The 20524-nt window shown below is 40.2% G+C and overlaps 1 protein-coding gene across 4 annotated transcripts in view; it reads right to left on the reverse strand.

Annotated features, from left to right (window-relative positions):
* LOC139751927 (putative ammonium transporter 1) overlaps positions 1-20524 on the reverse strand; it is a 28110-nt gene that overhangs the window by 4722 nt on the left and 2864 nt on the right. For 2 of the 4 annotated variants that reach the window (XM_071667631.1, XM_071667629.1), the window contains exons 1-8: positions 18144-18409; positions 6454-6543; positions 6010-6237; positions 3236-3435; positions 2766-3002; positions 1684-1795; positions 652-888; positions 293-400 (exon numbers count right to left, since the gene is read on the reverse strand). In XM_071667631.1, coding sequence (XP_071523732.1) covers positions 293-400; positions 652-888; positions 1684-1795; positions 2766-3002; positions 3236-3435; positions 6010-6237; positions 6454-6543; positions 18144-18291 — 1360 coding nt within the window. In that variant the 5' untranslated portion in view covers positions 18292-18409. Of the gene's footprint in view, positions 1-292; positions 401-651; positions 889-1683; positions 1796-2765; positions 3003-3235; positions 3436-6009; positions 6238-6453; positions 6544-18143; positions 18410-20029; positions 20396-20524 lie in introns of those variants that run through there. The other 2 variants (XM_071667630.1, XM_071667632.1) reach the window with 2 other exon arrangements.

Consider the following 20524-nt stretch of genomic DNA (forward strand, 5'->3'; position numbering starts at 1 on the left):
TTACTAACCCCAGAGTACTTCACACCTGACAAGCTAACCAAACTTTCCCAAATCTAATCATCCATGGTAAGTGCTTTGTTTTTCTTTCAATTTATAGTCGATCCATTTTTCTGAACATGAACATCCTAAGGACCCTTGCGTGTAATGTCTTTAGTGGATTTGTACACAAATGTCTAGGATCACTCATAAGAACTAAACGTATTCATCTACTGTTGAATGGATGTCTGGACTGCTAGTATGCCGCCTAATGGTATGAACAATACTAAAATTATGTATAGGAGCAGAAACTTACACAAGTTCCTATTTATAACATCTTCAGCCTTGGTGGAGCCATTGTACTGGTTTTCTTGCCATGATTCTGCTGGATATGCTGGTTCTCCATGCTTCAAGATGTCTAGCCCTGTCATAGGAATAAATTATTAGCTCTGCTCTATGGTATATTTATCAAACATAACAAGTATCCATACAAGGAAGCTGAGAAGGAGGATAATCTTTCCAAGTTGCACAAAACCTTATCAGACACTTTCTGGCAAGAAAAATGAGACATACAGTAATAAATTACCATGTTAAGTGAGAAGTACTACAAAAACTTCTATAGAAATGAAAATATTTACATGCAATTTCTAATTTCTGTAGTTAATAATTACTAACCCTGCACTTCCATTTCTGGTGAAACTCTCAATATACCCAGCAACCTGAGTACACCAAACATTATGCAGCAGAGTCCACCAGACCAGCCAATGATGGCAAGTGCTCCTGCCATGTTCCAGGCCAAGACCTCAGGAGTGCCACCAAACACAATGCCATCCTCCTGAAACAGTGCTACAGCAACAAGCCCCCATAGTCCACCACCCATGTGCACAGCCACAGCATCCAGTGGGTCATCCACTGGAAAGAAAATAAGTTAGTGAATACACATGTAACTTGAGGGTGATTCAAAATACTGCCAAAGACAAAACTCAACCTTCAGTATGAGATGGAGAAAACAGAATTTCTTATTAGCTTTATTTAGTTTCTAGCATCACCAAAGAAAGTCAGTAAAAGTTGTGCTTGGAAATTTACGCAAAAAATTAAAAATCTACAGTAAAGATGCTCATCTACCATCTATAGAGTAGGATAATACTTTACATAGTGACTTCACTACTCCTTCTTCAAACAATCACATTTTCTTTTATACATAATTACTTCCTACCTAGAATGGTATTACAAATTTATGGGGATATTCTTTTGGAAAATACTGGACACAGTGTACGTTGGATATCAAAACTGACACAACAAAAGAGTTAATAACCCTGCTATGTCTTTTCAATCTATTTCAATACCTCCAAGACTTCTTTCCCCTTCTGTCTTGCTGGTGATATAGTGTTCTTAACTGTGAAAACACTTTCAAACTGTTCATTCAACTCATTTTTCCTAATCATTCCCTGTAATTCTTCCCCACAAATCCCTTACCCAAATTAGATGCTATAGAACTGATAATTTGTTCCTTATGAACAAATGGAAAAGTTTTGTATTTTCTTTTACTTTAGCCGCAATACTACTTTCAAGATATCTTTTCCACCCTCCTTATCGTGATGTACTTGTTTCTTGTTCCCTTATACCTTTTCAATGCTGACTGGCTAGAGGGTCATCTGTATCACCTAGATAGTGCATCTCAGAGTTTGCTCTTTGCCATATACATACCTCTAACTTTGGGAAGGAGGAAATGGATGCCAAGGAATATAGGTCCAGCCACAACACCAGTAACACAAGCACCCCAAGGCCGCACAACATTGCAACCAGCACAGATGGAAACCTAAACAGGAAAGATAACAAGACGATATCTATGTAGATAAATATATACACATGCTAACTTGAGACCAGATTTTTACCTTGCTAAGGAGAGGTAATTACATATGGGAGGGTAATTATATATTGTACTCACATATCCCACACACCCACAGAGCACAGTTTTAGATCCAATCACTCCTGTACAGACAAGTTAGATATATAATTCCCAAACAGTGATCCTTCAAAATCAACAACTCATCCCTTACAATGATTACCCCAATAATACTTCCATCCCAGCCACCTAACCACTTTCTTATCCTGCTTTCCTCCCTGTTACACAGCCCAAAGCAGAGACTTCCAACATATACAGTATTCTGAAACCTAGTTCTACAATCTAAATATAGCTACCAAAGAAGCTTATGATGTGAAGCCATAAAATTCTAGCTGATGTTGCAATCTATGTTATACATATTCTTTCTAGCATATCAAAAAGTGCAACATAATAGACTTTGACTTATGTACAGGTATTTGGTTGCCAGTAAAATACTGACAGGACAATTGCTAAGAAACTTCAAGGTAAATCTTAAAAATCTTTTTTACCCTACTTAATCCACATATTCTAAGTAAAATTAAACTCTCCCTTCAACTGAAACTATGTCTGATTCACTAAACATTTTTCACAAATGGACACTTGTTTATTCAACCCAAAAACTTAAAAACATACCATGCATTTGAATATTTTCACACAATTTATAAGTATATATCAACATAGCAGCATTCCAATCTCAGAATCCTGATTTACCTAAGAGGAACAAATGCCTACCATACCACCAACTGTCTCCACTTCATGAAACTATATATTTTTTACTTAGTTTTTCTTGTCGCCCTGTGAAATTTTTTAAATGCAACAGAGCATTATACAATAAGTCTTTCTCTTTACACTAATAAAATCAAGTTATTGGTAGATTTCATAGCCTGTAATTCTCCCCACTTACCATGCCAGTCAGGGCTCCATTGACAGCCATGAGGAAGGACCAAGTGCAGGGTCTTCCAAATAAGCCTGAGCGGTATAACAACAGCACAGTAATTCCTCCCGAGCAACCAGAGATGACTGTATTAACAATGGCTTTGGCCACTGCTGCTGCATCACCTTCCTGGCTGATAGATGCCTGTGAGCCACCATTGAAAGCAAGGAACCCAAAGAGGAGAATGAAACCACCCAGAGCTGCCAGCTGCAAGTCAAATCAAAGAAAATTATATCAAGCTAGTGCAGACTACATTATGAAAACTTTTTGAAAACACGTTGGTGATAAACATCAAAGAGCTAATTATTTAATGAATTGGTCTTCATTTCACATCCTGTGAATACCCTATTTTCAAGTACGGCAATTATACTGTTCAATGATAATGTTTCTTGTTGATGCTGTCATTATTATCATTAAAGTACAAAGTGCTTTAAACTAACTGGAACAGAGTGTCCACGCAGCTCCTTCCCATTAGCTCCAAAGCGACCAATTCGTGACCCAAGAATTATGGCACCTATGAGTGCTGCCACACCTCCTGTCAAATGAACTACTCCAGAGCCAGCAAAATCCTGGTAGGGGTGAGCTGTCAACCAACCTTCATCAGACCATGCCCAGTGGGACACAACTGGGTAAATAACACCTGCAAGAGAGGATGAAAAAAGATGACACCTATGGAGATACAATTATGAGGATTTCAATAATGAAATAACTCAGCCTTCCTTGTACCTTGTCCCTTGATCTTAACACCAAGAGGAAACAAATAATCATTATTCAAAACAGAAGAGCAAATGAATAGAAGATGTGTCTCATATCCTATTTTTTCTGCACCATCCTCTATTCAAAGGTCCCTTAAGCCTCCTGTTCCCATGTCTAATGCCCAACCTGTTTCTCAGCCCTGCTATCCACATACTATCTTCCCTTCCTCAATCTCCTTTCCATCTGCCCTACTTATCCTTTACCTTTGTCATGAAAATCTTTCACCAATACACTCTTAATATGCCTGCTACTTGACCTATAAACCCTGTTCCTACACCTTCAGTACTTTGTACATTCAGTGCCCTTCCCTTCTATATCCTGCTTTTCCACCAACCTTTAATTTCATTCTCTACACCCTGGTGCTCCTCCCTCTACATCCCAGAGTTCCACTTTCTATATCATGTACTACATCCCTAATGCTACCCCTTTCTACACCACAAATAGCACATCCTATTCATTCTATATGCTTGACCTTCTACATCCTAACTCCTCCACCTTCTACAACCAAACGCTCCAACCTCTTTCTCCCAAACATTCCATATGTGAGTGTGTTTGTCTGTGCTCCATCCTTTACATCCTAAATACTCCACTGTCTGTGCTCCATCCTCTACATGCCTTTCACCAAAGGAATTTGTTAAAAAGTATAATTATAGTCCACGTACATCTACCACAGTTAAGGTCTGGTGCCGTTAGGGTTACCTTGGTTTTGTTCAACTAAACCAAGGCCTATATACATTTAATGACTGTATATGGTTTGGTCTGACCTTGTTCAGTTATACTTGGGTTGATTTGACCTTGTTCTTCTATACTTGAGTCAGTCTGGCCTTATTATGGATACACCTGGGTCAGTACTTTGCCCATCAAACTTGCATCCATTTATTTGTTCTATTCTTGAATGGTCTGATGCTTAATGATGCATGTACCCCTGAATTTGTTATTTCACATTAAAATATTCCAAAAATATTTTCACAATACTATAATCAAGTTGTAAAACAATTTCAATTATTATTATTATCATCATTATTATCTTCTTTCAACTTCTGGTAATGGGGCCACAAGGTAAATTCACGTGAGCATCACTATATATAACAGACCACTCCTTACACACAATAATGATCTCTGAGAAAGTCCCATTGTTCTATGTCTATTGTTATTGTTCTATGCCTATTGTTTTGTGGGCCATAATGACCTATATAACAACAGCATTGTTCTGAGTCTCTTGTTCTTACAGGAGTCTTTAGCTAAAGCTGCCAGATGCTGTCCAACTATCATGTTGCCATAGATCAAATAAGCACTAACTTTCATATGGTACTGAATAACAACAGTGATTTCTAGTCCTGCATTCATCTTACCTTATATACCTTAATGTTCTGAATACAAACAGTCTCTTGATCTGAAAATTATTCTATTTTGTGTAAAAATTCTTGTCATAAACCAGGGTCCTTGCTCAAGTTCAATAATAATAATAATAAATAATAATAATAATAATAATAATAATAATAATAATAATAATAATAATAATAATAATAATCACTATACTCAGAATACAGTCAGCATATTCAATTTGAAGCAATCTAAGTTTGGCTTTGATTAACATAAGTATTTTTTAGAAAATAAAGACTAAATAAGTAAAGGAACCTAATCATACAAGACTTAAATACTTGCATTAAAAACAGGAAGGCTGTCATTAGTGGTAGAATTCTACTGATTGGACTTTGTTAAATAGGTCTCAAAAAATACAGGCTAAACTAGCAGTATGGGAAACCTACATATACAGCCTACCAGAAAAAAAGATATTCTTTAGAACAAACCCATGCAAGGATATGAGAATTCTTTACATAAATGTACATAAAAATCTATATTGTTAGAATAAAGCTTTTGACCATTGATTTACATAAGCCTGTTCTCCAATAATATAAAAAAAAAAAAATAACAGCTCTGATTAATCTGCAAGTTACTTAAAGTTCTTTACCATACGACCTTCTTAACTGATGGATAAGAATGATGGACCCTCAGCAGATTGGTGGAGTATATGATCCAGGCAGAATAAATAAATAGAGAGATGGAGTATATAACCTGGATAGCTTTACGCGAGAAAGCAAAAGAGCAGATACATGAAGTATACGACATGGATATTTTTACCTGTGGAAACTATGGGAAACAAATGGAGTACATGGCTTGGATAGCCTTGCCTGAGGAACACTGGAGCAGATAGATGAAATATTTAACACGGATAGCTTTACCTAGGGTAACAATGGAGTAGCTAGATGGAGAAAATGACCCAGATAGCTTTACTTGAGGAAGTGCAGGTGCAGATATATGACTACAAGATCCAGACAGTTTTACCTGTGGAAACTATGGAATATGGAGGAGCACCTATGAAAGTAATGCAGTACCTGTGAGTGACAGAGCAAGTGCATGGAGTACCTGTAAGTGATGGAGTGAATAGATGAAATACCTGTGAGGGCAATGGAGTAGATGAGGTAGGCATTGAAGGCACATCGCTCAGCCATGGAGCCAGAAACTATGGTGGCAGCAGTTGCTGCAAATACAAACTGGAAGAACCACAAGGCAAGTTTCTGGTCAGGCAGGCCGGTCGAGGCCCAGTATGTGGTGCCACAGAAGCCATTGCCCTCCCCAAATGCTAATGGGTAACCCACCAGCCAGTATGCCAAACCACCGATGACTGCCCAAGAAAGAAAAAACCATCAGATTACATGAGGTCATTATGGTGAGACATTTGGGAACAAGTTATTAAAATATGGAATATTTCATGAAAAGGACATAAAAGGACATAAAATGAGTGAAATGAGACAGAGAATGAGTAATACAAGTGATAAAAAGTTAAAAGGAGGGAGAAAAGGCAAAATGCAAGATGAGATGAACATGAACATAAACTTACAGACATCGAGCATATTCTTGATAAGGATGTTGGTAGTGTTTTTGGAGCGTACCGCCCCAGCCTCCAGGAATGCAAACCCACATTGCAAGACTGAAAAACATGAAAGACAGTCAATATCTGCACAAGAATTAAAACAACAAATGAACCTGAAAAATGAAAATAATGATGATTATCCAAATTGTAATACTCAACTGTTAAAAAAATGCTAATGTAAGCAACATCTGCCACTGATATTAATATTGCCATCAAAATGATCCAATTAACCAAACAACCAACCACATTACAGATAAAACACAAATGAGATGATGATAATCAATATATTAATAAAGTGAGTGATACTAAATCACTAACACGTGTAATATATATCTTACTACTAAGGTATAGGAATACTTCATTGAGTGTTAGCAAGGCAAACTTATGTTTATGGCACTATTAGTTTAGTCTGGGGAAAGGGTGTTATATGAATTGATTTCTTGTATTGAATAGGCTGATCAAGGTAAACTGGTAGGTAAAGTTAGGAAATGATATATCAAATAACACTTAAAATCTGAGGAATAAAATCTAATGAATCATAATATGCAAAAACTTTATCAATACTCTTCTTTCATTAGCTAAGTCAGGTACTCGTTTTCGACCAACCCCTAGGGATGGGTGGATGAACAGCTAGAATGACTGTGGACCAACCACCGCAACCCAGATTTGAACCTCTGTGACTGACCCAGGGTATCACATGTATGCATCACAGTCAGAAATCCTAATCGGTACACCACAAGATATGTAATCTATAGCTTTTCATCTCGTAATTAACATTAACTGAACGATCTGAATGAAAATATTCCACATCATTATGGCATCCATTCAATCAAGCCTAAGCCACTTCAAAAAGCTCCTCCTCAAATAGCCTTCATCCTCAGGCATATTTCTACAGGGGCATATCTAGGGGAAATTGTGCCTATGGCAAGCACTGAAATTGCACCCCTGGCTTGATTAAAAATGTACATACAGTGGATGTATATAAAAATATATACAGTGTAATTATAAACTGCTGAAGACTTAGGCCAAACTTAAATTTATATAAAATCTTAAAGAATTAAAGACTATTTGATCAAAACCGTAACGCCCAAGTGGTAATGCAACTGATAGTAGCAAAATATTACTACTTTTGAAAAGTAGACGAGTTTCTTTTTTATCTCACAAAAACAAAAGGTTAAAAATGTCAATCGGGTAGCATATTTCAAAAAACAAACCTGTTACGTGGCGCCCCACTTAAAGTGGTGCCCAGGGCTCCTGCCCTACCCGCCATACCCTAGAAACTTTCAATTTTTGATATTTTTGCAGAAAATAAGATTTCCTTTAAAAACTCATTATAATAAGTATTGCTAACAGAGAGCAGTTATATATTTTCCAAGATCATTTCAACTATAGAAGTGTTTGAATATCTCATCTTTCAATTTTGAAACAAGAAGTTTTTGGAGCTAAAAAATACCCAGACCTATTACCTTCAATTTTTGGCATTTTTCTCAGAAAAATAGTTTTCCTTTAAAAACTCATTATAAGAAGTATACTTCATTCCTGGGGATAGGAGAGAAAGAATACTTCCCACGTATTCCCTGTGTGTTGTAGAAAGCGACCAAAGGGAGGGAGTGGGGGACTGGAAATCCTCCCCTCTCGTTTTGATTTTCCAAAAGAAGGAACAGAGAAGGGGGCCACGTGAGGATTTCCCTCAAAGGCTCAGTCCTCTGTTCTTAATGCTACCTTCCTAATACGGGAGATGGCGAACAGGATGAAAAAAAAATACAAATCTGGTGTTAAAATATAGTTTAGTCATCCTTATGACTTTAAATTAAGCTGTTAAATGAAGTCAATAAAATATTTTCTGCTCCTTTGCATTGTATTTACTGGCTATGTATTGGTAATTGAGAGCATTATGATATATTTTCCATGATTATTTCAAGTATAGAGAGTGTTTGAACATCTTATCTTTCAATTTTGAAACAAAAACTTTTCAAAGCTAAAAGAGAAGAGAGAGGCATTTGGACGATTTTTGCAGGGAAATAATGCAAATGACTGGGAGATGTATAAAAGAAAGAGGCAGGAGGTCAAGAGAAAGGTGCAAGAGGCAAAAAAGAGGGCAAATGAGAGTTGGGGTTGAGAGATTATCATTAAATTTTAGGGAGAATAAAAAGATGTTCTGGAAGGAGGTAAATAAAGTGTGTAAGACAAGGGAACAAATGGGAACATCAGTGGAGGGGGCTAATGGGGAGGTGATAACAAGTAGTGGTGATGTGAGACGATGAATGAGTATTTTGAAGGTTTGTTGAATGTGTTCGATAATAGAGTAGCAGAGATAGCGTGCTTTTGGTCAAGGTGGTGTGCAAAGTGAGAGGGTTAGGGAGAATGATTTGGTAAAGAGAAGAGGTAGTAAAAGCTTTGCGGAAGATGAAAGCCAGCAAGGCAGTGGGTTTGGATGGTATTGCAGTGGAATTTATTAAAAAAGGGGGTGACTGCATTGTTGACTGGTTGGTAAGGATTTTTAATGTATGTATGACTAATGGTGAGGTACCTGAGGACTGGCAGAATGCTTGCATCGTGCCACTGTACGAAGGCAAAGGGGATAAGAGTGAGTGCTCAAATTACAGAGGTATAAGTTTGTTGAGTATTCCTGGGAAACTATATGGGAGGGTATTGATTGAGAGGGTGAAGGTGTGTACATTGCATCAGATTGGGGATGAGAAGTGTGGTTTCAGAGGTAGAGGATGTGTGGATCAGGTGTTTGCTTTGAAAAATGTATGTGAGAAATACTTAGAAAAGCAAATGGATTTGTATGTAGCATTTATGGATCTGGAGAAGGAATATGATAGAGCTGACAGAGATGCTCTGTGGAAGGTATTAAGAATATATGGTGTGGGAGGTAAGTTGTTAGAAGCAAAGTTTTTATCGAAGATGCAAGGCATGAGTACAAGAAGGAAGAGAGGAAAGTGATTGGTTCTCAGTGAATGTTGGTTTGCGACAGGGGTGCGTGATGTCTCCATGGTTGTCTAATTTGTTTATGGATGGGGTTGTTAGGGAGGTGAATGCAAGAGTTTTGGAAAGAGGGGCAAGTATGCAGTCTGTTGTGGGTGAGAGAGCTTGGTAAGTGAGTCAGTTGTTGTTCACTGATGATACAGCGCTGGTGGGTGATTCGGGTGAGAAACTGCAGAAGCTGGTGACTGAGTTTGGCAAATTGTGTGAAAGAAGAAAGCTGAGAGTAAATGTGAATAAGAGCGAGATTATTAGGTACAGTAGGGTTGAGGGTCAAGTCAATTGGTTGGTAAGTTTGAATGGAGAAAAACTGGAGGAAGTGAAGTGTTTTAGATATCTGGAAGTGGATTTGGCAGCGGATGGAACCATGGAAGCGGAAATGAATCATGGGGTGGGGGAGGGGGCAAAAGTTCTGGGAGCGTTGAAAAATGTGTGGAAGTCGAGAACATTATCTTGGAAAGCAAAAATGGGTATGTTTGAAGGAAAAGTGGTTCCAACAATGTTATATGGTTGCCAGGCGTGGGGTATAGATATAGTTGTGCGGAGGAGGGGGATGTGCTGGAAATGAGACGTTTGAAGACAATATGTGGTGTGAGGTGGTTTGATTGAGTAAGTAATTATATGGTAAGAGAGATGTGTGGTTATAAAAAGAGCGCGGTTGAGAGAGCATAAGAGGGTGTTTTGAAATGGTATGGTCACATGGAGAGAATGAGTGAGGAAAGACTGACAAAGAGGATATATGTGTCAGAGGTGGAGGGAACGAGGAGAAGTGAGAGACCAAATTGGAGGTGGAGATGTGGAGTGAAAAAGATTTTGAGTGATCAGGGCCTGAACATGCAGGAGGGTGAAAGGTGTGCAAGGAACAGGGTGAACTGGAACGATGTGGTATACCGGGGTCGACGCGTTGTCCATGGATTGAACCAGGGCATGTGAAGCGTCTGGGGTAAACCATGGAAAGTTCTGTGGGGCCTGGATGTAGAAAGGGAGCTGTGGTTTCTGTGCATTATACATGCGAGCTAGAGACTGAGTGTGAACGAATGTGGCCTTTGTTGTCTTTCCTAGCGCTACCTCGAGCACATGCGGGAGGGAGGTTTTCATTTCATGTGTGGCGGGGTGGCAACGGGCATAAGGGCAGACAGTATGAATTATGTACATGTGTATATATGTATATGTCTGTGTATGTATATATATGTATACGTTGAGATGTATAGGTATGTATATGTGCGTGTGGCGACGTGTATGTATATACATGTGCATGTGGGTGGGTTGGGCCATTCTTTCGTCTGTTTCCTTGCGTTACCTCGCTAACGCAGGGGACAGCTACAAAGTATAATAAAAATAAAAAGAGCGTGGTTGAGAGAGCAGAAGAGGGTGTTTTGAAATGGTTTGGGCACATGGAGAGAATGAGTGAGGAAAGATTGACCAAGAGGATATATGTGTCGGAGGTGGAGGGAACGAGGAGAAGAGGGAGACCAAATTGGAGGTGGAAAGATGGAGTGAAAAAGATTTTGTGTGATCGGGGCCTGAACATGCAGGAGGGTGAAAGGAGGGCAAGGAATAGAGTGAATTGGAGCGATGTGGTATACAGGGGTTGACGTGCTGTCAGTGGATTGAATCAAGGCATGTGAAGCGTCTGGGGTAAACCATGGAAAGCTGTGTAGGTATGTATATTTGCGTGTGTGGACGTGTGTATGTACATGTGTATGGGGGGGGGGGGCCATTTCTTTCGTCTGTTTCCTTGCGCTACCTCGCAAACGCGGGAGACAGCGACAAAATATAAAAAAAAAAAAAAAAATATATATATATATATATATATATATATATATATATATATATATATATATATATATATATATATATATAAGGGATAAGAGTGAGTGCTCAAATTACAGAGGTATAAGTTTGTTGAGTATTCCTGGTAAATCATATGGGAGGGTATTGATGGAGAGGGTGAAGGCATGTACAGAGCATCAGATTGGGGAAGAGCAGAGTGGTTTCAGAAGTGGTAGAGGATGTGTGGATCAGGTGTTTGCTTTGAAAAATGTATGTGAGAAATACTTAGAAAAGCAAATGGATTTGTATGTAGCATTTATGGACCTGGAGAAGGCATATGATAGAGTTGATAGAGATGCTCTGTGGAAGGTATTAAGAATATATGGTGTGGGAGGCAAGTTGTTAGAAGCAGTGAAAAGTCTTTATCGAGGATGTAAAGCATGTGTACATGTAGGAAGAGAGGAAAGTGATTGGTTCTCAGTGAATGTAGGTTTGCGGCAGGGGTGTGTGATGTCTCCATGGTTGTTTAATTTGTTTATGGATGGGGTTGTTAGGGAGGTGAATGCAAGAGTTTTGGAAAGAGGGGCAAGTATGAAGTCTGTTGTGGATGAGAGAGCTTGGGAAGTGAGTCAGTTGTTGTTCGCTGATGATACAGCGCTGGTGGCTGATTCATGTGAGAAACTGCAGAAGCTGGTGAGTGAGTTTGGTAAAGTGTGTGAAAGAAGAAAGTTAAGAGTAAATGTGAATAAGAGCAAGGTTATTAGGTACAGTAGGGTTAAGGGTCAAGTCAATTGGGGGGTCAGTTTGAATGGAGAAAAACTGGAGGAAGTAAAGTGTTTTAGATATCTGGGAGTGGATCTGGCAGCGGATGGAACCATAGAAGCGGAAGTGGGTCATAGGTTGGGGGAGGGGGCGAAAATCCTGGGAGCCTTGAAGAATGTGTGGAAGTCGAGAACATTATCTTGGAAAGCAAAAATGGGTATGTTTGAAGGAATAGTGGTTCCAACAATGTTGTATGGTTGCGAGGCGTGGGCTATGGATAGAGTTGTGCGCAGGAGGGTGGATGTGCTGGAAATGAGATGTTTGAGGACAATGTGTGGTGTGAGGTGGTTTGATCGAGTATGTAACGTAAGGGTAAGAGAGATGTGTGGAAATAAAAAGAGCGTGGTTGAGAGAGCAGGAGAGGGTGTTTTGAAATGGTTTGGGCACATGGAGAGAATGAGTGAGGAAAGACTGACCAAGAGGATATATGTGTCGGAGGTGGAGGGAACGAGAAGTGGGAGACCAAATTGGAGGTGGAAAGATGGAGTGAAAAAGATTTTGTGTGATCGGGGCCTGAACATGCAGGAGGGTGAAAGGAGGGCAAGGAATGGAGTGAATTGGATCGATGTGGTATACCGGGGTTGACGTGCTGTCAGTGGATTGAATCAGGGCATGTGAAGCGTCTGGGGTAAACCATGGAAAGCTGTGTAGGTATGTATATTTGCGTGTGTGGACGTGTATGTATATACATGTGTATGGGGGTGGGTTGGGCCATTTCTTTCGTCTGTTTCCTTGCGTTATCTCACAAACGCGGGAGACAGCGGCAAAAAAAAAAAAAAAAAAAAAAAAAAAAAATATATATATATATATATATATATATATATATATATATATATATATATATATATATATAGTTAAGAGAGAGATTACCCTATATATATCCAGTTCTGAGGAGCGAAGTTTGTTAAATAGCACTACGCTTATGGTCTTCCCTATCACAATACAGTAATCCACATCATTATGGCCCCCGCTGTAGACTCACCAAATGAATATGTCCACCTCATCAAGAAAAACCTTACCAATATGTGACAAAAGGCAACCAAGTGTGATAGGCTAAAAAAATGCGCCACAGGGAATTACTAGCAAACTTGGATGCTGGGAAATACTTTTAATCTCCAACAAAGTCGATACCAAAGCATCAATTGGCCATGACATGTTGTTACCAGACCTGGCGTAAGCCACAGAGAACTACGCTAGTTCCCATTGTTTCTCCATAGACCTTCAGCTGCCAACACATAAGTACATTTCCATATCGTCTTTCGTTAATTATCAGCCCTATTAGTCGAGCAAATTATGTGTCTGGAAAAAAAAAAAAAATGGGGACATTTCCCAGGACGTCTGCAATTCTCCCAGCGGGAATACTGCAAGCTAAGACAAACACAAACATTGTGGTTACTGCTATTCTACAAACGTCCAAAGATACTTTACTTCAAATGATGAATATCAATCTACTGGTGTGTGTGCGTGTGTGTGGGTAGTTTATTTAAAGTTATATCAAATGCTAAACATAAATCTTAGATCAAATACACCTTCATTATGTTTATGGCACTTTGGTGTCGAGGCCATTTCACACATCTATATTTTATCCAGAGGATCACAAGAATTTCCTACGTGGCAACTCTACCATGGAATGCTGTCCTGGACTGTCAATTGACTATATTATCACCTTTATATAACCCATGCTTTTCTTCCGAAGCTATACAGAACTTACCGTGAGCAACAAGTGTATATACACATAAATGAAAAAGCCTATAGTTTTCTGGAAACAGAGAGTGCCAAAGAACCAAACAAGAGACATAACTGTCGTTAGTCATGTGTAAACGACCATCCGGTGCGCGCGCAGCTACACCAGTACACCCCTGGCGGTAAATAAGGGACTCTGCGTATTTTTCACGTGTGGGAAATCCCAGTTCGGCCAAGGTAGAAAATTTTGTACTACCATGAAAAAAAGGTTCCTATTGTGCATGACATCTGGCCACCATTTCAAATTCTGGCAGGAAAGCAATCTACATCCCTCACCTAACCAAGCCTAGCTGTCCCCGCTCACCTAAACTAGGGAATGGGATTAGGGAGATTAAAATGAGTAGATGGGAAGGAATCTTGCTTCGCTGGGTGTAAGGTGTGGTGTGTAGATGACCTTGGATGGGCGTCTACCTACCATCTTCGCGGCATACTAATTTCAAGGTACGCTTCTATTCTAATTACGGCATGGCGGAATATTCCCACCATTAATAATTATCAGCTAACCCTTAACGACTTTGCAACGGCTGTTCTCAATATTCGCCCTGTATTTTCAAGACCAAAGCAAAGTCTGTGCTTAACCTAACCCTTACAGGTGGAGAGGACTAAACAGTTAACCGAGTGTTGCTCAGACCTAAATCTGCATTATATGCCTGAAGCAATACAGTTGTTTTCAATCGTATGTATCAACTTTCTTCTTAAACGTTATTGAACTTTTGTGCATACACCAAGCTGAGATTACCATCGTAACATTGTTCTTAACAGAAGTTTCTCAAATAACTATAACAACTAAATGTATGACGTTTCCTTTGTGATGACTTTTCCAGTTGGTCCTTCATGGGTACGCACTGTGTGTGTGTGTGTGTGTGTGTGTGTGTGTGTGTGTGCTGAGCCTTGCTAAAGTCCTGCGTGCATTTGGTAGCTGGTTATTATGTATGGTTGAGAGCGGACACACTGCTTGGAGACGTCTGGTTAAGCGTGTTGCATGCATTATCATGGTGTGGACACTGACACGTGTTTTCTAACAGAGCTTGAAACCTACATGGCAAGCGAATGATTTTGTGGTAGAGTTATATCCAGATAAAGTCAGCATGACTCGTCTGACATACAGTGTCAACATTCACAACCAGCCACATAAATTCTAAGGCATTTAATGTTCATTTTTTCTGGGATTCTAATGTTTTCCCAGATCATTATGAACATCAACTTTCAGGGCCGGCTCTCTCTCTCTCTCAAACCCTGGAGCACGACCCTTGGGTCTCAAGACCTTATCCACAGGCAAACTAGCATCAGGGGGTGTTCTTGAGGTGTGTACTGAGTCCCTATCTGTTCCAACAATGTCGCAATGACAAGGTAAGACGACCCCGTGCGACGTGCGTCTGTGAATGACAAGTTGCAGTCATTACAGTTTGGTATACATAATATAAACATGTACATAATTCATGACATGTTTAACACATCCGTACAGTTATCAAGACGATGTTGAACAAGTCTCAAAATACACTGCAGGTACAAATTACAGCTACACATGCGAGGACAGACTCCGTGAATGCTTAAATGGAAGGGCTCAAGCATGGCTGAATTAAGCAGTTGTTTGGAGAAGGTTTTCCTTGAAGTGAAAGCCAATTCGTCAAGGTCTGGGGCAAGACAATAAATGCGACAGAGACGAATGATTACGAGCGTGATGAGGGCGTTTGTATGACGATGTAGCAAAACAGCGCGAAGCGTGTTAAAGACTTAACCCTTTGAGCACAACGGTAAGACCCTCAAACACGAAGGTACGACCCTTACACACGAAGACACGACCCTTAAACACGAAGGCACGACCCTTAAACACGAAGACACGACCCTTAAACACGAAGACACGACCCTTAAACACGAAGACACGACCCTTAAACACGAAGGCACGACCCCTGGGTATGATGGACTGCCATCCTCCCTCAGCCTTGAGGACAAGGTCAAAGGTCACAGTATGATACCCATGGCGTTGTCCTACCGTCGTGTTTCTTATATCAAGGAAGACCTCTGCATGGATGGGGGCACGGTACCGTACCTACAGTACGGTACACCGCTATCGAGACCCAATACAGTGTGGTACCACAGGGATACATCTGGCGAACTGATAGTCATATAGCAACACAAGATCGAAAGTTGGTCGACCTTTTCCACCGTAAAGTCATGATGGTCCACTCCCGCCCCACCTGACCAATGTAGTTCAGGAGGCGGACGACAGGGGCGATGTAGCCTGTTTTTACATTGCTTTCTCGATCAGTTATTAATCTCCCACGATAATTATATTCCCTGATGCTGTATCACTCTCTCTTGTTATCGATTTATTTTGTAATCTCCTTTGCTGTTGACTTTCTTATCCCTTCCTATCAAATTTTCGTCATTCAATAACTATTATCCTTTCCATGTGTAGTGTCATGATACTATAAATCAATATGATCATCGGCTTAATTACGAATATCTAACATTTCCTGACGAGCATAGTAGTGCCGGATAACTGGCTACTCTCACATTCTTACCCGATAACAGACTCGGGATCTCATCAGTGCCGGATAATCGATTGTTTACAGTACGGTTCAGGCTGATGGACATCGGCACAGTGAAGGATGAATCGCCTATGGTCAGGGGGCTTGACACGTGATACAGGCTGACGTGAAAGTTCCCAGCAAACGACCCTGACAGTGAAGGTCCAACCTTTGATTAAAGATCACAGGAAGCGCTACCATCAATGCCAAAGTTCAGTATGTCCACAAAATGTTCGTTTTATTCATTGTTTGTAGTTTGACGCTCGTTCCATTTTTTCCCCCTCCCGTTCAATGACTTAGCTACCATCCTAATTCAAGTCCATTTTTCCCCGGCAAAGAATTTAGTTAATCTTACTAAACCTTACAAGTTCAACATTTCAAGAAACGGCTATGGTTCGTGTCCTTTTCAACACTCCCGTTTTTTTTTTTTTTTTTTTTTTCAATCCTAGCATATGATCTCGCTGGCGTCCAACTTCCTCGAAGTCTAATTTTCCTGGCCAGGTACTTCCTTGGCCTCCACAGAAACCAAGGCTGCCAGACGCGATGCTCAAAAAAAAACAAGAGATTCCAACCCGTTGCAACAGCATAAATAAATAAATAATAATAATAACAATAATAATAATACACACTATAAACAGTAGGGTTATAAAGAGGGACGCGGGAAAGAGCAAGGGCAAACTTCTCTATCTAAGATATCCTACGTTTCCCATAACAGAAAACCCAAAGATAAAGAAAATGGAACACGCCTTACTCTCTCTTTACGTTAGGGCATTAAATGTATCTATTTTTCTTGTATTTTACATATTTCTTTGTACTTCACTAAAGCATACTTTCATCAAGAATACAAGTTTGATTCCATGGTACCACATTGTGATAATGGTACCCTAACCACGTTACCTAAAAGCGGACGACACTGTACCATACGAAGCCGTACTGTGGCATGGCCCCATGAAACAACAGAGGAATGAAGGCTGGGTGCAACTGCAGCGTATGTAGGCTCTACCAAAGCGCCTAGGTCGGACCTGCTGAACAGGTTTAGGGCAACGGTTCCCAGGCCGCTGTTGTGGTGACGGACCCTAATGGTACGTGCTGGTCTCGCCCTGAGCACGACGGTACGGCCCTACAGTACGACGGCGCCACGGGCCCTGGATATGAAGGCCTGGCCCTTTTACGCCTGGTTCCTTAAATGGTCTGGTCCAAGGCCGGGCCACGTATATCTAAAGGTCGTGCCGTCGTGCTCAAGGGTCGTGCCGTCGTGTTCAAGGGTCGTACTGTCGTGCCTAAGTACATCTATTCGTGTTCAATAGTAACTACCTTACCAAACTTGGCTTATATACAAGCAGTGAAAATAATGATGACCAGACGTGACAGAGAAACGCAACTTCTAAAAATCTTTAAAAAATAATAATTATTGGTCTTTAAGACATCCCAGAGGTCGACATGAAGAATATATAAACATATATGGTAACCACCAGAAACCTGAAATGTACATACATGTGAAATATGGAACGAAAGAAAATGGGGAAGGCGTAAATACGCAAGGAATTCATTCAAAATCGCGAAATGGTGTACACACACACACACACACACATATATATATATATAAATATATATATATATATATATATATATATATATATATATATATATATATATATATATATTTCAACCTGTAATTAAGGTAAACAGCAAAAATTATCAGTAAGAAATTTTACGTAATGTTTAGAAAAAATAAAACTATATGTGAAAACAAACAGCAAAAAAGCACACAAAAAAGGATGTTTCTAGATGGCGACTCACAGAAGACAATGGTTCCCATAGTAATCAAGAAGAACACGTCTGTATTCTCCTCGAAGTGTTTGAGGTATATCTGGAGTTGTTCTATACTTATGGGCTGTTCCTCCGATACGCCAGGATCCTCCATATCTTTAGTAATATTGTCGCCCATTTTACTCCTCTAGGAACCGTCACTTGTGGGAGAAACTTTGAATGAGATTTCCTCGATATCTTTCTTTGAATCCCTTTCAACTAACGCTAAACGTAGCGGGAGCGAGGAACAAACTGGCCTTACCTTCACCAGGTATCCAGGAGGAGTTTTGGAGCGTTCGTTCATGTTTCCTTACGCCTATCTTTAACCACTATTTCACGGAACAGAATACATAAATTCAACAACTCTAATTTCTATGTATATCTCTCCATACCTACATAAACACAATGGATAACAAATATGCTTCAATAGCGTACTTGATTATTTAGTTATATTACATGCGGATTACCCTACTCGGCAACTTTCTTACTCGGCTGGGGTCACGTGTCTACCCAAGGGGTAGCTCCGTTCTGTGACCGGCTGGGAAGGGTAGTGGGCGCTGTTCACGTGCCTGAGTACGTTAGTGTGTGCGCTGTTCACGTGTCAACCATTTGCATCCTCCCTCCATCACCCACACCTTTACGACCGCTCTCGTCAGACATTCAGCTCACACTCACATCTATAAGCCTCAATGTTACAAACATATTTCATTATTCGTTAAATCTGTGTTTACTGTCAATTCCCATACCCCATCATTCAATTTCTCGTTTTCTTTATGATGTCTAGCTAGTTTCATTTTCAGACACTAATCTCATCTACTCTGATCTTACCCAAACTACTGCGGCCTTGTAATTTGAATTAGGTTCCCCTTCAAATCACACAAGTACTTCATTTTCTTTAAATCTAACTTCGTTTTCTTCTAAGACTAGTCCTTCATGAGTCTATTTTTTTCTTTTACATTTAACCCAACTCCTACTTTACCTCTGACTGATTTTAACTCATTTTTGTTCTGTCACATTTAATTGTAGACTACACAAAAAATTATCTAAATCTCATCCACAACTGCCTTCGACAAGCGAGTTTTGTCCGTTCTATGTAGGGTCAACAGAAACACAAGTCCTAATTTGCATACTCGAGGCAACACAATTTGTCCAATTTATGCATCTGTATAGACATCTCTAGCCCTCCTTCAGACTGCAATATCTTAGAGATAAACGTGGTTACAGTATCTGGATACAACCCCGTAACGCTAATTTTCTGGTCTGTAACACTTGGTTGGCTAAGCAGGACAGCCTACACAGAATGTCCTCTGCCGTCCAATGTGACATGTATGCAAATTACGACTCTAAATCACAGGAATCTCATTACATTCTGCCAAGGATATGCGCTGATGACAGCTGTCTTGTACTTAGGTACAATTAAGGAGGACGATCGTGTATGAAGGATATTAACAGGGAAATATGTGGACTTAGCTGGTTTCCTGGGCGCTGCAAGAGCCCAACATAAATGGATCATGAAGCAGGGAACATTGGGTAAAAATTATATAAAGTATTACTATACGCCGCTAGCAAGTCGTTACAATGCGAGCGCAACCTTCGGCAATGAAAGGAAAAAAAAAAAAGTACTGCGTCGTCGAGGACCTTCTCACTCCAAAGGAGCCCAACTTAACCTGCTCATGAGAAGAGCGCAATTCCGAACCTGCAGGAGCCCCATAAGTCATCCTAGTTTTCAATAAGTCATAATTACAATAATATAATAAAATTATATAAATATACATATAAATAATAAAGATAAGAGACCGCGTGGGTATGTATCTAAGAAGAAGGCAGAAGAGAGCGGGTACAAACTAATCAACGAACCAAACCTCCTGGCGACTCACAGAAGACGAAGAAACCACAAACGACCTGAAAGAAGACGTCTACATTCTCCTGCAGCTGCGACAGCGCCGGCGCCACCGCCTCCAACCCCTGCGAGGGCGGCAAGATCTGTATCGCGTTCTCCAAGTTCAGGTTATCCTCGGAGGCCATGACGCGTTCGAGTCTGCAGCAAGCTTCTGTCGACGCCAGGGATATTTCGGCAAGTTACCGATGGTGCAGGTTCCAAGTGTTTCCTAACTGCTATTATATTCTGAGTCCTTTATGTCAGCTATGCCATGGTGGCAGCTTCAAGCATTGCCGAGTTTCAGGGAGACTTCGATAGGCAGTAGTGTCCACGACGCCGCAAGACAGAACCCGCCTTGAGAGCGCAACAGACTCCCACGAGTCGCAGAATGTGACTGTCATCCCGCGCGCGGGAACGGAAATCAAAGCAAATAAAAGAAGGATACGGGAAATAAACACGAGCCGCTGATTGGTGGCTGGCGTGACGTTATGAT

Source organism: Panulirus ornatus, chromosome 12, assembly GCF_036320965.1.
Source record: "Panulirus ornatus isolate Po-2019 chromosome 12, ASM3632096v1, whole genome shotgun sequence".
In the NCBI taxonomy this organism is placed as follows: Eukaryota; Metazoa; Arthropoda; class Malacostraca; order Decapoda; family Palinuridae; genus Panulirus; species Panulirus ornatus.